Raw genomic sequence first — 14,995 nt, 5'->3', positions numbered from 1 at the left:
CAGGATACAAAATTTTAAATTTTTACTCTGCCTTCGGACCGAAAACGAGGCCCAAAAATTTCAAAAAAATTCTAGAAAACTCAGAAAAAATTTGTAGACTCCAAATATATTTTTAGTTTTACCACGTGGTCTTTAAATTAATTTTTAAAAATCATTAAAGTTTTATATTTTTGAGAAATCAAACCCGATTTCGAAAATCCGAAAAATTTCAAATAATTTCCTCAAATTTAAATAAAATTAAAACATCAATATTTACCCATAAATAATAAATTTAAAAATTGGGGGTGTTACATTAAAATTAATGGAAACCTAAAATAATTGATCAGTTATCGGTTATAACCGAATTAATTGAAAAAAAAATATTTTATATTATTAATTATTTAATAAAATATATTTATGTTCTTTTTTATTTATAAAAAATAATAAATATGATTTAATATTAATAAGATAATAATAATAAGTTAAATATTATTATAAAATTATAAAAATAATAATTATAAATAAATAATATTAATAAAATTATAATTAATATATTAATTAACTAAAATTTGATTATTTCGATTAATTCTATTGCTAAATAAAAAATAATAAAATCGATAATTAAAAATTAAAATTTTTATTATTATCAATAGAAAATCGAACATACTCTTATTAAAATAATCAAATTTCATTGATTCGGATCGATTATTTGATTATAACCGAATAATGTATATCTCTACATTTAAGACAAAAATCAAAATTCTTAATTTTAATTTTAATAATGAAATAAATTTTTGTAAATTAAAAATTTCTAATTTAATTATCTAAAATTTTAAAAAATGAATAAAAAGTTAAATAAAATGAGCACCTTACAAAAGATTTGAATTTTTGTCGTCAATGCGTCTAAATTAAAACTTGACAATTATACGTAATTCGTGAAGTAGACATATTTGGGCTGGACATGAAAGTTTTGGGCTTGGGCAGCTTTGTGAAAACAAAAAAAACAGTATACAAGTGAATCCCAGCAATTCTTATCTGGTTGCTGGTAATTGGCTAGTAAATATCCGACCAGATAAGAAACTAATATTTCTTAAAAGGGCAACGGTTCACGAAAGGATCAAATGACACGGGGGTGCTAATCATTTGCAAAGAATCGTTATCGAGATTACGAGGTTATAAATTCAAACCCTAGTCAAAGCTCAATTAACGGAAAAAACCATTCAAAAGAATACGTTTCTTTTTAGAGTTTCCTGACATTCTTAGCGTATATAAGACTCGCATCATGCCAAGATTCCACTTCGCCGTATCATTTACAGGATATTACCGCGTATAAGCGCAAACTACAGTAACCTGGAGTACGAAACTAAAACAGAAGAATCAAATTTTAGACCATGACACTGTTCTCCAACCACTCATTGCCGAGAGAGAGAGATCAGAGAAATGAAAAAACACTTTCAAATCCATGAAATGAATCTACTTCCTTTGTTTTGCCTGCCATTGCCATTGACCAGCACTGCCTTTTTGATCCATTAGGAGAACAATGCTTCAGCTGCTTCCTTTTATGCTCCATGGAGCTTGCTGAGTCTAGTGATCTAGTGTTATCCTTTATCATGGAAATGTCGAAAGGTAAAATTTCCATACAAGATGGATCATTGTTGATTCTTGAAATTCTGGGAGAGATACTCAAACTCTCATATGTTAGGCATGGACTTCGAGGAAATTTGTTTTCTTTCACCTTTGCCCCTGCACTGGAATCACAATCATTCATCACTGTCCCTCCAGGTTCCAAATCTGAAATGATTACAGTTTCCCTCATGATCTTATCATCAGAAAACATTTCACTTAATGCATCAGACGCAGCAATGCAAAACTCAGGCTGATTCTCAGTAGACTGTTCTTTGGTCCACATTGGAGACTCAGATTGCATAGTCCTTGATAACACTGGAAAATTATTGGCTCTCTCCCGTATGTGACCAAATATTGTTTCTTCAGTTAGACTCTTCAGAATGCTTTTCTCAGATTCAGAAGGACGACCACCTTGAATAATGAAAGTTAAGCATTGAGAAAAGGAAATATAAAGCTAAAAATATGATTGAGCAGAGTATTGTTATCTGGTAAAAGATGCACCTTTGTAATCCAAGAAGTTCATAGTACCCGAACTTCTAGACGGAGTGCCCTGCTTTGGAGCGAGATGGTTGTTGATATTATACCCATTCTGTTCCATTTCTCTGATTTCAGAACTCGGATTTGTGACAATCTGTTGTGGAATTTTGCTTCCCTCTATCTCTTCTATAACAATCAGTTCGGTATCAAGATCAATGTCCTTCTTATAGGGATGCTTTCTTGTGAAAAGCAACGCCTCTGACAATGGAGAAGAGGAAGATTTTGCAGGAGTCAAGATGGGGAAGTTCTTGGCCTTTTCACGTATGTGGTCGAATATTGCTTGTTTAGTTATGACTTTCTGATTGTCCTTTTTTATTTCAACGGGATGCTTACCTTCGATATTTCAAAGAAAAACAGTGCTTCAACACAGGATCAGGTAGAAAATCAGAAAATTGTCCAGATTTGTTGTAAGCTATACCTTCTTCCAATTCTGCATCTATGAGTTTGAAACTGGGCCTGGATGGAGAATAGTTTACTAACATTAAGTAGACGAACAAAGAAATATATGCAAAACTTCACTTCATCTAAATTATCAGACTTTCATAGTATAGCAATTATGATATTAGAAGAATTAAACTTCCTATTTCCCAAAAAAAAAGGGAAAAAAATTGGACTCACATTGAGCTGTCTTCTGTTTTAGATTTTTTCAAATTGCAAAGCCTTTCAGCTGAAGCATAAGATATGGTTTCATTGTCATCTTCTATCAAGCAAATTTCCACAGGTGGAGGAAAAAGGGAAGGCTGCTTCTGCCCACATGTGTAATTCATTCCTGAATTGTTGTCCTTCAACAGTATGAGTTTTTCGTGGAAATCAAGACCAACTGCAGGAAAAATCAATATAAATGTAGCACTGTAACTTGAGAATTGAACAAAGTTGAAAATTAGACATATCATGACGAGATTTTTACTGTATTCTTCAAAAATAAGATCAGCCTTGACACTCAGCTTGCTTTCTTTAGGAGTTGATAGGAGAACTGTTGTGCTGTAGGGGCTGCAAGGAAAACCAACCACCAGGGCTCGAAAGTTATAAGCAATTAACTAAAAATTCTGTTTCTAAGGGATCATATAACAAACAACATAAGCTGTCTGCTAGTGATCACATTTTCTCCAAGTAATCAAATCTTATATCTAACTCTATTAGTGTTGCAAGATTTTAAATATGTGATTATTTCAGATAAAATTATTTTTGGAATTTGTAATCAAGTGAAAAAAAAAATCAAAATCTTATTCTTGTAGAATATTAGGATAGAAAATTTTCATTTCAGATTAGGATATTGCTTTCCTAAATCTGTCCAAGTCCAGAACTTTTTTCCTCTTCAAACCATTTAAATGACTTCGATTTTTTTTTTTCATGTAAGTGGAAAAAACACTTCATAAGAATACAGCTTATTATTGTGTTATTAATATAAAGTGCACTAGGGTTTAAGTCTCTGTACCTGGTAAATTCATCAACTCTGCTGCATCCAAGTAAGATAAAACACAAAACAAGTGACTGAGAAACAGTGATGAGTATAAAGAATCAAGCATAACATAGAGTGAGAGTATTAATAAGACTGACAAATTGTGCATGTGAAAAAAAAAAAAAAGAATGGTTCCGCTTATCCACTTAATGGAACATGTGAGCACAAAGAAATCCACTGGGAGAAATCCTTCAATTATTATAAGTGAATGAATGGACTAATACCCAATTATTGAATGTAAACAAATTATTCTTCACCTTATTTTCTCATGAAAGTGAATCAGATTATCTTCTTCTGTACCAATAATCTGTAACAAAAAAATTCACAGTACTTAGGTTACCTTATTTTGAAACAACAATCTCTAACCAAGAATTCTTAGTTGTGCATTCCTATTTTATTATATTGCTTACTTCAGCAAGGGTTGAAGATAGTATAGCATTTAAATTCAGCAGAACATACCATGTCAGCATAATGCCTTTTCCCCGATTGGATGGATTGTGATAACCTAGTGAACGTCACTACTAGCTTGGATTTCCCTTGCCTCCGGCAAACAGTTTCCTCAATGCTGATGCTGACTTTTGGAGGTAATGACAGCAGAGAATCCTTGATATGGTTCCCAAATGGGAACTTTCGGCCAGTAACTATCTCAATTCTCCTTGGATCAGCTTCAGCTAGTTCATCAAATGATTTAATTCCCATTGAATGCAGAGCCTAAAAGCACAAGAGAGAAAATGTATGAACAGACAGAAGCATTTAAGAAAAGCATGTTCTGAAAAAAAGGAAAAAACTTCATGTGTACAAAAGAACCGTATATTTATACCTTAGCAGTCACCATTCCAATGCCAGGCAATTGCTTCAGCAAGTATGGACTGTCATCCCAGAGTTTCTGATATAATGATTTGGCTAACAGGGTTGAGTTCACAGCTCCTTTGTAATTCTTTTTGAAAATAAAAAACTCTTTCATGCATTTGGCAATTCTACACCCATTTGAGCATACAGAATTCATGTCCTAGGTGCAAACAGCAGATGTTAATTTCATCAGTAAAGTTCCAAACATAAGATACTGCACTCAGATATATTGATTTGTTAATAGAACAAAACCTGGGTTAGGGATAAATCATGAACTGAAGGATCCCCAGTCAAGCAATCATTTGCCAAAACAAATATTTTCTCTTCTCTAGTTTGAATACGCTTTTTCCGTTTCCCCTTATCACCATTTACATGAAAGCGAAGCCGCCCATCTTTATCAATGTTGATGTCATTTAGAAGCTTCTTCTCACTGCGTCTGAGTTGTATCCCTTCATTTCAGCAACTAAATACATCATTCCTCCTGTTAATTGTTGAAGTAGAAATAGGTATATAACTAATTTAGAGGTATACATACAAGCGATTTCCTCTGCACAGCATATAACATTAAGTGCATCTTCTAAACTGCAGTTATCTGTGGTCTGCATAATGTGTTTCATCGTATCAAATTTCAAATAGTACTTGGTCATCAACCTTCCAGGCTCTAAAGGCACCAAAGAGGATAGAAATCAGAAATTTCATCCACAATAGCTCTCAAAGATTCAGCTACATGGTTCTGCAGTACCTAGTGGCTTCAGAAGGAACCCATCTTCTCCAGTCCAGATCATTTGATGGCGTGATAACTCGTTAACTTTCTGAACAGAAATCTCTGACATCATATTGGATCCATGAGCGGAGGAGAGATGGAAATAAAAATAAGACTTGTAGTGTAAGAACAGTACCTTGCACATGCTTCTCTATGCGGTCTCTAGAAATCACTTTTCTGACTGCATATTTCTCAGGATTCTTGCATGCAATGCATTGAGTTTTAAATATGTTAAATGACAAAGAATATACAGATGATGTCCTCTAAAAGATGCTAGAAATACATACCTTTTTCATCCTCACATATAAATATGAGCACTTCATCCATTCAATTGCCCTTGCAATATCAGAAACAGTCAACTGAACTATCTCTGCAGTCAAGTGCTCTGTCACACACGAAAGCAATCTGAAAGAACCCAAAAAAAAAAAAAAATTGAGCAACCAAACTACAAAAATCACGTATTTCATAGATAATGCACCACTGTCAAAGTTAAAAGATTCATTATGGAGATTGGTCATAAGCATACTGTGATTCCACCATTTCACATCCATTTAAGAGATTCTCGTACAGATGGACCTGAAGTCATATATGAAATTATAACTCGATAAGGGCAAACAGTTCAGACATCAGAAAGGACTAATCTAATAACAGAAAACAAAAACAAAAAAACAAAGGAAGAGTATAATTTATTATATTACTGTTTCTCTTCTTGTCATTATTATAACCATTCCTGTATCATCAAATGGAGGCCGACCTGCCCTCCCACACATCTGTATAAAAAGTTAAACATCTCTGTGCAATAAGTACAGAAATTCAAGGATATATTTATGAATACAATAAGAATATACATTTTTTTTTCTTTTTCACAGGAACACATGGTTATTATGGCTATGCATATGTGGCCCTCCATATCACATGCCTTCATGTTGATTATGTTTCACCTCTTTACATGCTTCGTATTTGCGCTTTTTTTTTTTTTTTTTCCTCTAGTTACTAAGATATTTCGCCAGGTTGTCTCTTGCCTGACTATGGATTCAGCAGCAGTTTGTGAAAGGTTGACCAATTGGGAATATCCATGTCTATGGTTATTTTCAACCACCTTGCAGAAATAGCGTTTGCTATTTAAAACAGGGGTGTCATTTTCAGCCACTTTTAATATCCACTACAATCATTTACAACGAATCACTCCAGCAGTCCCTCAGACTCAGACTGCATCCCTTTTTTCTCCAGATATAACTTTCATGCGTGAACAAAAATAAAACTACATAAAGTAATATAAGAATACAGCTCTGGTTTTCATATTTCAAGCTCAAATATATGGCATACACAGTAACTTCATCAAATTAATTACTTGACATTATATCAATAGAATAAGAACACCTGCAGTATTGTAGATCGGTCATATTCCATGTAAAGACCTTTTTCCTTGTTGCTGTAATAAAATACAGATTTTTGTAAATCAAACATGAACAGGGACTATTTTTAACATAATTTCACATTAGGAAAAAGTGCCTAACATACAAGTGCTGTGTTGATTTTATGACCACTGTATGTGCTGGTAAGTTGATTCCATGTGCAAGGGTGTTTGTCGTACATAGAATTTGAATGTCACCCTTTAGAAAGAGACCCTCAACAAGGTTGCGATCCTTCAAGCAAAGCCCACCATTGTGATAACCAACTGCCAAAACGTAACTTGTTAAATAAAATTACTCTATTTGACATGAACTTGAGGAAGGTCAAGACAATATTATGTATAATATAGTGTGATAAGCTGGCCTAAGGCCTATACCACCATAAAGGATATATGATTGCATTTGTTTATCACTGCACGATAGTGAAGCTTCCCTTAGCCTTTCCTGCTGTTCTTTGTCTTTAATGAATGGATTTGAATAGCCAAAGGTCATTGCTGTCTGAGATAGTCGCTGCGCTGCTTCTTGTGCTCCTTTTCGAGTTGAACAAAAAACAAGAGCAGATTTCCCTCTTGAATACTGCATCAGAATATCTGCATAATAGTTGTAACCACATGTTTCAGTTATAATCCTAAATTCCTTCGGAAATGAAAATTCAGAAGAAGAAAAACAGAAACACATAAAGTAAAATTATCATAAAAAATTTAAATGTTTCCACTTACCAAATATATAGTTTTGAAGGCGCTGGACGAGGAAGAAATAAAAACCATCAGAGCAATGAGATATGATTACATTTTTACATTTGCCTTTCCTAATTAAGAAGAAGAAGAGAGAGAGAGAGAGAGAGAGAGAGAGAGAGAGAGAGATTATCCAGAACTTCACTATGATGAGAGCTACCTTTTCAAATAGAAAATCATTCTTTGCTGGGGTGTAGCCTGCAAAAGGGAAATTGCAATCATGGGAATACAGCAAAACAATGATATGTGAAGGTATAATATGTGGTCATCCTGTAAAATAAAAATGCCATGTGGCCAAAACCATGTGAAGGGAAATTAGAAGATGTATGTGATCCTCTCATATTGTGCATCCATCAGTTGTGATCATTAAATAGTACAGTCATGCACACGATGAGAATCAAATTTGAACTGAAGCAATCAGCCAAGATGGGTATACCAAAAACTTTAGTTGTTAACTTTACAGGTCTCATTTCTTCTCCAAACCTGCACAAAATTGAAAAGCAGATGAAATAAACTTGCTGGAGGTAAATATCACAGAATAGCACAAAAGGTACCTAACCTTTTAATTCCTTGGGCTGGAACACTAAGCCATTCAGCTGCAGTTGTTGACATGCCATGAGTAAATTGTTGAATGTTTAATCTATTGCCAATGTTAGTGTTAATTCTTTGGCAAATAGCAACATCACAGAGAGTCAGATTTACCAATGTCCTCAATGTTTGGAATTGTGGCTGAAACTGCCAGAAAACGGACACATGATAGAGTACTTGATTTCATTTCAGGGTTGTGAGCAAGCATTTTTATTCTACTAACTATTGCCTCCAAAGCTGCTCCACGTGGATCATTCAGTAGGTGAACTTCATCAATAAGCAGAAGTGCAATGTCACTGAAAAAGCTCAAGCCACCATCCTTTAGGCGATATCGAGTCACAGCATCAAATTTCTACACAAACAAACAACGATACCATTCATTCAGGACATAAAGGGATATTTCAAGTGGTTATAAACTTATAATTAGAAGAAGTCAAAGGCTCATAATATTTTTGCATACTGACCTCAGGAGTAGTTAGGATAATATCTGCTTCTTGTACAGTCCTTATGCTGTAAAATTCATTGTCCCCTGTCAGCTCCAAGCAATTTATCCCCAATGATCCAAATTTCTGATTCCAATCACGAAGCTTCTCTTGTACCAAAGCCTTAGATGGCGCTATGTAGATCTTCATACCACATGAAAAGAAGGTACAAGCAGGCAATAAGTAGCATGCTATTAACTGGAAATACAGAAACTTGTAGCCCCATTATTAAAACCAGCTAATCATATTCTTGATTAAAAAAATGTCATCAAACTGTAAAATAGGCATCATGCCTGAAGTATAGTGAAAATACAAAGAGAGGAAGTGGGGAAAAGAAATAAAATGTTATGTCAAACAGATAGGTGTTGTTGTGTTTTAAGACTTACTGTTTTGAGAGTTCCCTTGATGTGGATAAACCTCCCCTCTGATATAAACCTTGAGAGAAGCCTCAGTATACAAAGCTCAAAGAGCACTGTTTTACCACTTCCAGTTGGTGCTGAGATTACCATATTTACATTGGAATGGTAACAGACAGGAAAACATTCACTTTGCAGTGAATTAAAGTACCTGCACATACCAGAAATGACAACTTACTAAGTATTAATAACTCCACCATGCAGGTTGAAGAAAAATGGGAATAGCAAGCTGACAGAAAAAGCAGCCATTTGAAATCAACTTGAACTTCATGCAACATCAGGACATGGGAGAGGATATTTTTTAGAAAGGAAAGGTGCCAAGGTGGGGAGAGGGAAATGAAGGTTTCTACTTTCTAGCATATTTTTGGCTGACTGACTATTTCAACTAGCAGATATGCATATTCATCTTCAACTTAAGTGTAAGAGATCCAGGAAGTCTAAAGAGCCTAGGAGAATCCTTCACCTTGTGAAAGAAGGCACTAATAGGATTGACACCACATCCATGACCCAACCCAAAACTTAAGGTCTATGGATTCATCCCGATTACATACTTATATACGTCTCTCACTCGTCCAATCTTTTTCCGATATGGTAATTACACACTTGCACATTCCCAACATTAAGAAAGAAAAATTCACAGTAGTACACGGCTCTTATCATAAAATTTACATTAGTGCGTAGCTCTTATCATTCTTATGGATATTAATGATAAATTATTAAAGAAAAATCAAGCTACAAGCTGTAAGATTACCTAACCTGCTTATTTTCGTATCAAATTGATTGAACATAAACAAACAGGTATCGTACTATTACCTGAAGTTAAAAATTGAACGAAATGGTGCGGGCAAATCTGACACAGACTTTAGCGAATATGAATCCATTGCCAAGCTTATTTGCTGAAGAAAGAAAAAAAAAATTCACTGGTATTATTATTATTAAGATCAAAGCATATTAACGGTCATGGCGAAGAACATGTCAAATATCTATAAGACTTAATGTTAACTATTGCTATTACTAGGAAAAAAAGCCAAAAACTACAACAACTAGCAGGATACAATGCATGGATAGCAAATCTGTGCACGAATTAATGCGAATAAGGCAGAAGAACCACGAATCTCGATCAGTAACACTGATTATTTGCTTAGCAGCAGTTCTGGAGCAAATTTTGCTAAATAATTCAGTGAAAACCATAGAATACGTGGAGAAACACAACAATAATACAAAAAAAGAAAGAGCATCTGAACCGCAATCATTGTATGTGAAAGAAAAAATCATAAACTAGAGGTAACCAAAAGGATTATGATCAAAAGTGATATTACCATGCCATCTCAACTGAAATCGATTAAACGCCATTGTTAATTACTTACTTGAACATAGAAGAAGCAAATGATGGCTTAGCTTAGCGAGAGGAAGAGAGAGAAATGCCAATCACTGAGTCAGAGAGAGGATGACTCGCCCAGTTACCACGTAGAGAAGCAAATCCGGCGAAATTTGAAAAGACACAAGACAGAAAAGAGCGCCAATCTGATCAGACTGGCTCGAAGAAATGGGCTTTTTTTTCTTCAGCCCAAGGGGTTGAGTTTTTGGACTCTTTCGGCCTGCATTTTATAACACATATAGTTTCCGTGTGATTCAAGCACCGTAATTAATGTAGACAGTATAGTTTAATCACGGTTGAAATTCATCATATTAGACGTTGAAAGAACTAAAATAAAAATTAATCTAGGGTTGTTGAGATAAGTTAAAAATATGCTGTGGGTATTCTATAAATAGTAATACCCAAGCTGCTCGACAAGAACAATATCACACTACATACATACATATTATAGAACGAAAGCAAAAAGAGATATTATAGCACAAAAGAAGAATGAGGTCTTCAATTTGGTTGATATTTGTTCTTGTGTGCTTAGCAAGGCTTTCAGAGTCTCCAAATGAGGCTGCATGTGGCTGCAGTGTACTGCTGCTTGTTTTGGGTGCACTTATGATAAGGTGGGTTCAAATTGTCGAGGTTCAATTCGGAGTCAATGCGCGTGTGTATGCCATTGCCCATCAAACCCCCTTTTCCCTAGCCCTACTAGCGATTGATTTGTAATCAGTTGTAAAAATTAGCAACTGATTTGCAATTGGTTTCTAAAATCAATTGTCATTTACAATCAATTCCTTATTAGTTGCTAATAGCAATAGATTTTTACAACCAATTGTAAATCGATTACTAAATTATTTCTTTCAAAAATTTTCACCCAATTTTTTTTTTATTTGCAATCGATTTGCGAATCAGTTGCTAACAGCAACCAATTTTTGCAACTGATTTTTCCCCTAAAAAATTTTTACCTAATTTTTTATTCTTTTTTTTTTATTTGTAACCGATTTGTGAATCGATTGCTAACAGCAATCAATATTTACAACCGATTTTGCAATCAATTTTTTTCCTCCCAAAATTCCCACCCAATCTTTTGTTTTCTTTTTTTTTTTTATTTGCAAATGATTTGTGAATCAATTGCTAATAGCAATCAATTTTTACAATCGATTTTTTTTCCTCCAAAAATTCCCATTCAATTTTTCATTTTCATTTTTTATTATTTATAAATGATTTGCGAATTTTTGATAACAATAACTGATTTTTGAAACTGATTTTCTTTTTCTCAAAAAATTTTTGCATATTTTTTTTATTTTGATTTGTAACCGATTTGTAAATCATTTGTTAATAGCAACCGATTTTTATAACCAATTGAAATTGGTTGCTATTAGTAACCAATTTTGCAATTAATTGCGAATCGATTACAAAATTGTCCCTCCAAAAATTCTCAACAATTTTTAAAAGCAATTAGCAATCAACGATCGATTGCTAAAATTAATTGCTAATTCACTTATATAAACTATTACTCATTTTCTTTCTTTATTACTAATTTTTTTTTTGGTTACCTCTTTCTTCTCTTTCTCTTATTTTATTTATTATCTTATTCATTCTAATATATTTTCTTTCTCATTTATTTTCTTAATTATTTTTTTTCTATCTATTTTTTTCTTTATCTTTTTCTTTCTCATATATATTTTCTTTGTTATCATCTTTTTCTTTCTCATCTATTTTCTTTTTCATAATCTTTTTTTTCATCTACTTTTTTATCATTTTTTTCTTTATCATCTTTTTTTCTTCTTCATCTTTTTTTTTCTCATATTTTTTATTTAATTTATTTTTCTTTGACATAAAATAAAATTTTTTGTACAAATATATTTTTATTAGTAAATTATTTATCGTATTAATTTTTAGTAATTTTTTGTTATATATATATATAGTAATTTTTTTAGTCATTTGTCTTATAAATATGTTCTTATATTTAATTTTTTATTAATATTTTTATAATAGTTATTATTAGTATTTTTTTATAATATTTTTATATTAATTTTTACTACTAATTTTCATTAATAATTTATTATTTTATTAATTTTGAAAATGTTATTTATTTACATTTTTTTATTTCTTATTTGGAAATTTAAATTTTTTATAATTTTTTTAAAATTAGCAACTGACTTTTCGGTTGGCAAGTTAGTTGCATATAACAACCAATTTACAAAATAGTTGTAAAATTATAAAATTAAAGACTAAATTTTCTACAACTAAATCAGTTGCTAGATATCTTTTTATCAAAAATTTTATTTTTTAAGTTTAGTTAATTTAGCATCTGATTTTGTTGTTGGTTACTATTTGTAACCAGACTCATTGCAATCGAGTGAATCGATTACAAAAATGATTAGCAACTGATTTTAATGGACTAGCGACTGATCTTATTTCTTTTTTTTTTTTTTTTGAGTGATACCATTAATTTTGGTATTCAAAATTTAGCCTTTTAAAAGCCATAGGTTACAAAATAATTGCCATAAATTACAAATTAATGACCACTAAATATAATTTATTATTTTGTTTTCTTTTAAACCATTCTAAAATATTTAACAATCATGATAATTGAATGACTATTAATATTACGAAAAAAGCGGTTACTTTCTTTTATTAATTAATGACATAGGTGACAATACATATTAACATTAAGAAGGTGAGTTTTGGACAAATAAACAAATTTATAACGCCAAGTATCTTAAATATAATTTAAATGATTTAAGCAAAAATAAAATATTTATATAATAATATTAAAGAAAATAACATTAATATAATATAATATAATATTACTTTCTTTAAAGTTGACCAATAATTAACAAACCAAACTTTCTTTAGAGAGTGTCAGGTGTCAATTTAAAATAAAAAAACTTATCTTGTTTCATACACATAAAATAGATTCGTTTTCTCTTGTAATTGTATTCCATAATAATAATAATAATAATAATAATAAATTTATGAAATTGAGATATTATTATGTTAAAAATATTTTAAAAGTGAAAAAAATATTTACAATATTCTAAAAATAAAAAAATAAAGATATAAAAAAGGGGATAATATGAAATAATGTGGGAAAAAAAATACATACTTTAAAATCTATTTAGATCTCTATATTTTTTTTTCTCGCCCTTGATTTTTATATGGCTATAGAATCAAATTGCTTACGTTTTAAGCTACATATTTTTTAGTATCTCTTTACTAGATTTATTTCTTAATTTGATTCTCACAACTTTCAACTTTGGTTTACATGTGTGGGTTTGTAATTTTGGATAGTCAATTGAAAAAGAATTCAATCATTTTGACTGAGATTTAAATATATCATAATTATAGGTATTCAACATTTATGGTATTGTTGTTATTATTGTTACAATAACAAATTAATTTTTAATCTATTTTTTCTTCTTATTTTCATTTTCAACATATTTGATAAGTTTTCTCAATGAATTTTTGTTTTTATATGCTTCAATTTATCAGTGATTACTTGACATTTTTTATATGATATACAATAAATTTTGTATCGATAAAGCATGATCAATTTAATATTAAAATGTGATTATATTACAAAATCCTCTTAATTTAACGCATACGTACCAGAAAATATAAGCAGTGATTCTCAAAAAGCCTATTTTATTTATACAAATAAAATTAAATTTACATTTTCTTAAATTAGTTGTTTGGATATATGACTATTTAAATTTCAACCCTCTTTCATATTTAATCTAGCATCCATCTCTATTGTTGATGTGCTAGATCTGTGCCATGGGCTAGGCCTCGCTGTATTGTCCCCACGATTGGTGCTAACAGTGACCCAGGGAGATTTTGTCCTAAAAAGGCACCTCTGAGGGAGAGAGAGGAGACTAGTACTTATAAGTGACCTAGTCCCTTGACTCCTAACTGATATGGGACGCTTATAAGCATTAGTCTCTTCTCTCTCCCTCAGAGGCGCCTTTTCAGGACAACCCCCCCTCCTCCTCACCATCCCCCGGGTCGCTGTTACCACCAATCACGGGGATAATACCTCTAGAGCCGGCCAAGCCAATGGCGCGGATCTAGCACATCAACATTGGCGCCCTCTATGGTAACGTGGTCATGTGCCTCTTTCCAAGCCCCTCGACTGGGGGGCTATATTGATGCCTAATGTCCCACATTAGTTAGAAGTTAAGGGGCTAGGTTGCTTACAAGCACTAGTCTCCCCTCTCTCCTCAAAAGACGCCTTTTTAGGACAAAACCCTCCAGGGTCGCTGCTAGCACCAATCACGTGAACAATACCTTTAGAGCGAGACCTAGCTCATGGCGTGGATCTGGCACATCAACACCTACCTTCATTTCTCTACCCTTGTTTTGTCACATTTAAGAAGTTTGTTCTCACTCGTTACCAATCTAAGTTTGCATCTGATGGTCGCAAACATCCCATAGGTGTCAAGACTAATGTTAAGGCGCTACCATGCTTGACTGGAGTTTTCTTGGAAGCCTGAGCAAAAGATCCAGCTCTTGTTATCAGCTTATTCTTTCTCAGGGCGTTAGTTCAACTTCTTCTTTGTCCTACTGTGACAACTTGTGGTAATTAAATTTTATAATTATTTTATTTAAAATATAGTAATATTATTTTATTTTATTTTATAAAAAAAATTATATATAAACTTCTTTATATTATATATATATAAATAATATATATAATTTTTAAATTTTTAATAATTTCAGTAAATACTAATCATGAATATATTCAGTTTCAATTGAATAAATATAGTTACATATTTTCT

At 32.1% G+C, this 14,995-nt stretch overlaps 1 protein-coding gene across 3 annotated transcripts; it reads right to left on the bottom strand.

Moving 5' to 3' along the window:
- Positions 1-1,182: 1,182 nt before the first annotated feature.
- On the bottom strand, positions 1,183-10,398 carry LOC131176584 (DExH-box ATP-dependent RNA helicase DExH17-like). Of its 3 annotated transcripts, none has more exons than XM_058141643.1 (28): positions 10,213-10,398; positions 9,659-9,741; positions 8,816-8,996; positions 8,412-8,573; positions 8,062-8,299; positions 7,919-7,955; positions 7,796-7,842; positions 7,520-7,557; positions 7,345-7,366; positions 7,003-7,215; positions 6,735-6,891; positions 6,594-6,645; positions 5,912-5,983; positions 5,740-5,789; positions 5,501-5,618; positions 5,350-5,413; positions 5,193-5,276; positions 4,986-5,111; positions 4,703-4,899; positions 4,422-4,610; positions 4,061-4,312; positions 3,859-3,908; positions 3,578-3,598; positions 3,050-3,132; positions 2,761-2,962; positions 2,561-2,598; positions 2,107-2,475; positions 1,183-2,016 (listed from the first exon to the last, which is right to left on the bottom strand). In XM_058141643.1, exons 2-28 carry the CDS (start codon positions 9,724-9,726, stop codon positions 1,412-1,414), a joined length of 3,735 nt encoding a protein of 1,244 aa, XP_057997626.1. In that variant the 5' UTR covers positions 9,727-9,741; positions 10,213-10,398; the 3' UTR covers positions 1,183-1,411. The 3 variants fall into 3 exon arrangements, with proteins under 3 accessions (XP_057997626.1, XP_057997627.1, XP_057997628.1); XM_058141644.1 differs by having other exon boundaries at positions 3,578-3,595; XM_058141645.1 differs by lacking the exon at positions 5,912-5,983.
- Positions 10,399-14,995: the final 4,597 nt, after the last annotated feature.

The sequence above is a fragment of the Hevea brasiliensis genome, unplaced genomic scaffold (assembly GCF_030052815.1).
Source record: "Hevea brasiliensis isolate MT/VB/25A 57/8 unplaced genomic scaffold, ASM3005281v1 Scaf176, whole genome shotgun sequence".
In the NCBI taxonomy this organism is placed as follows: domain Eukaryota; kingdom Viridiplantae; phylum Streptophyta; class Magnoliopsida; order Malpighiales; family Euphorbiaceae; genus Hevea; species Hevea brasiliensis.
Note: the sequence above shows the minus strand (reverse complement) of the source record. Positions and strands in the feature narration are given on the sequence as shown.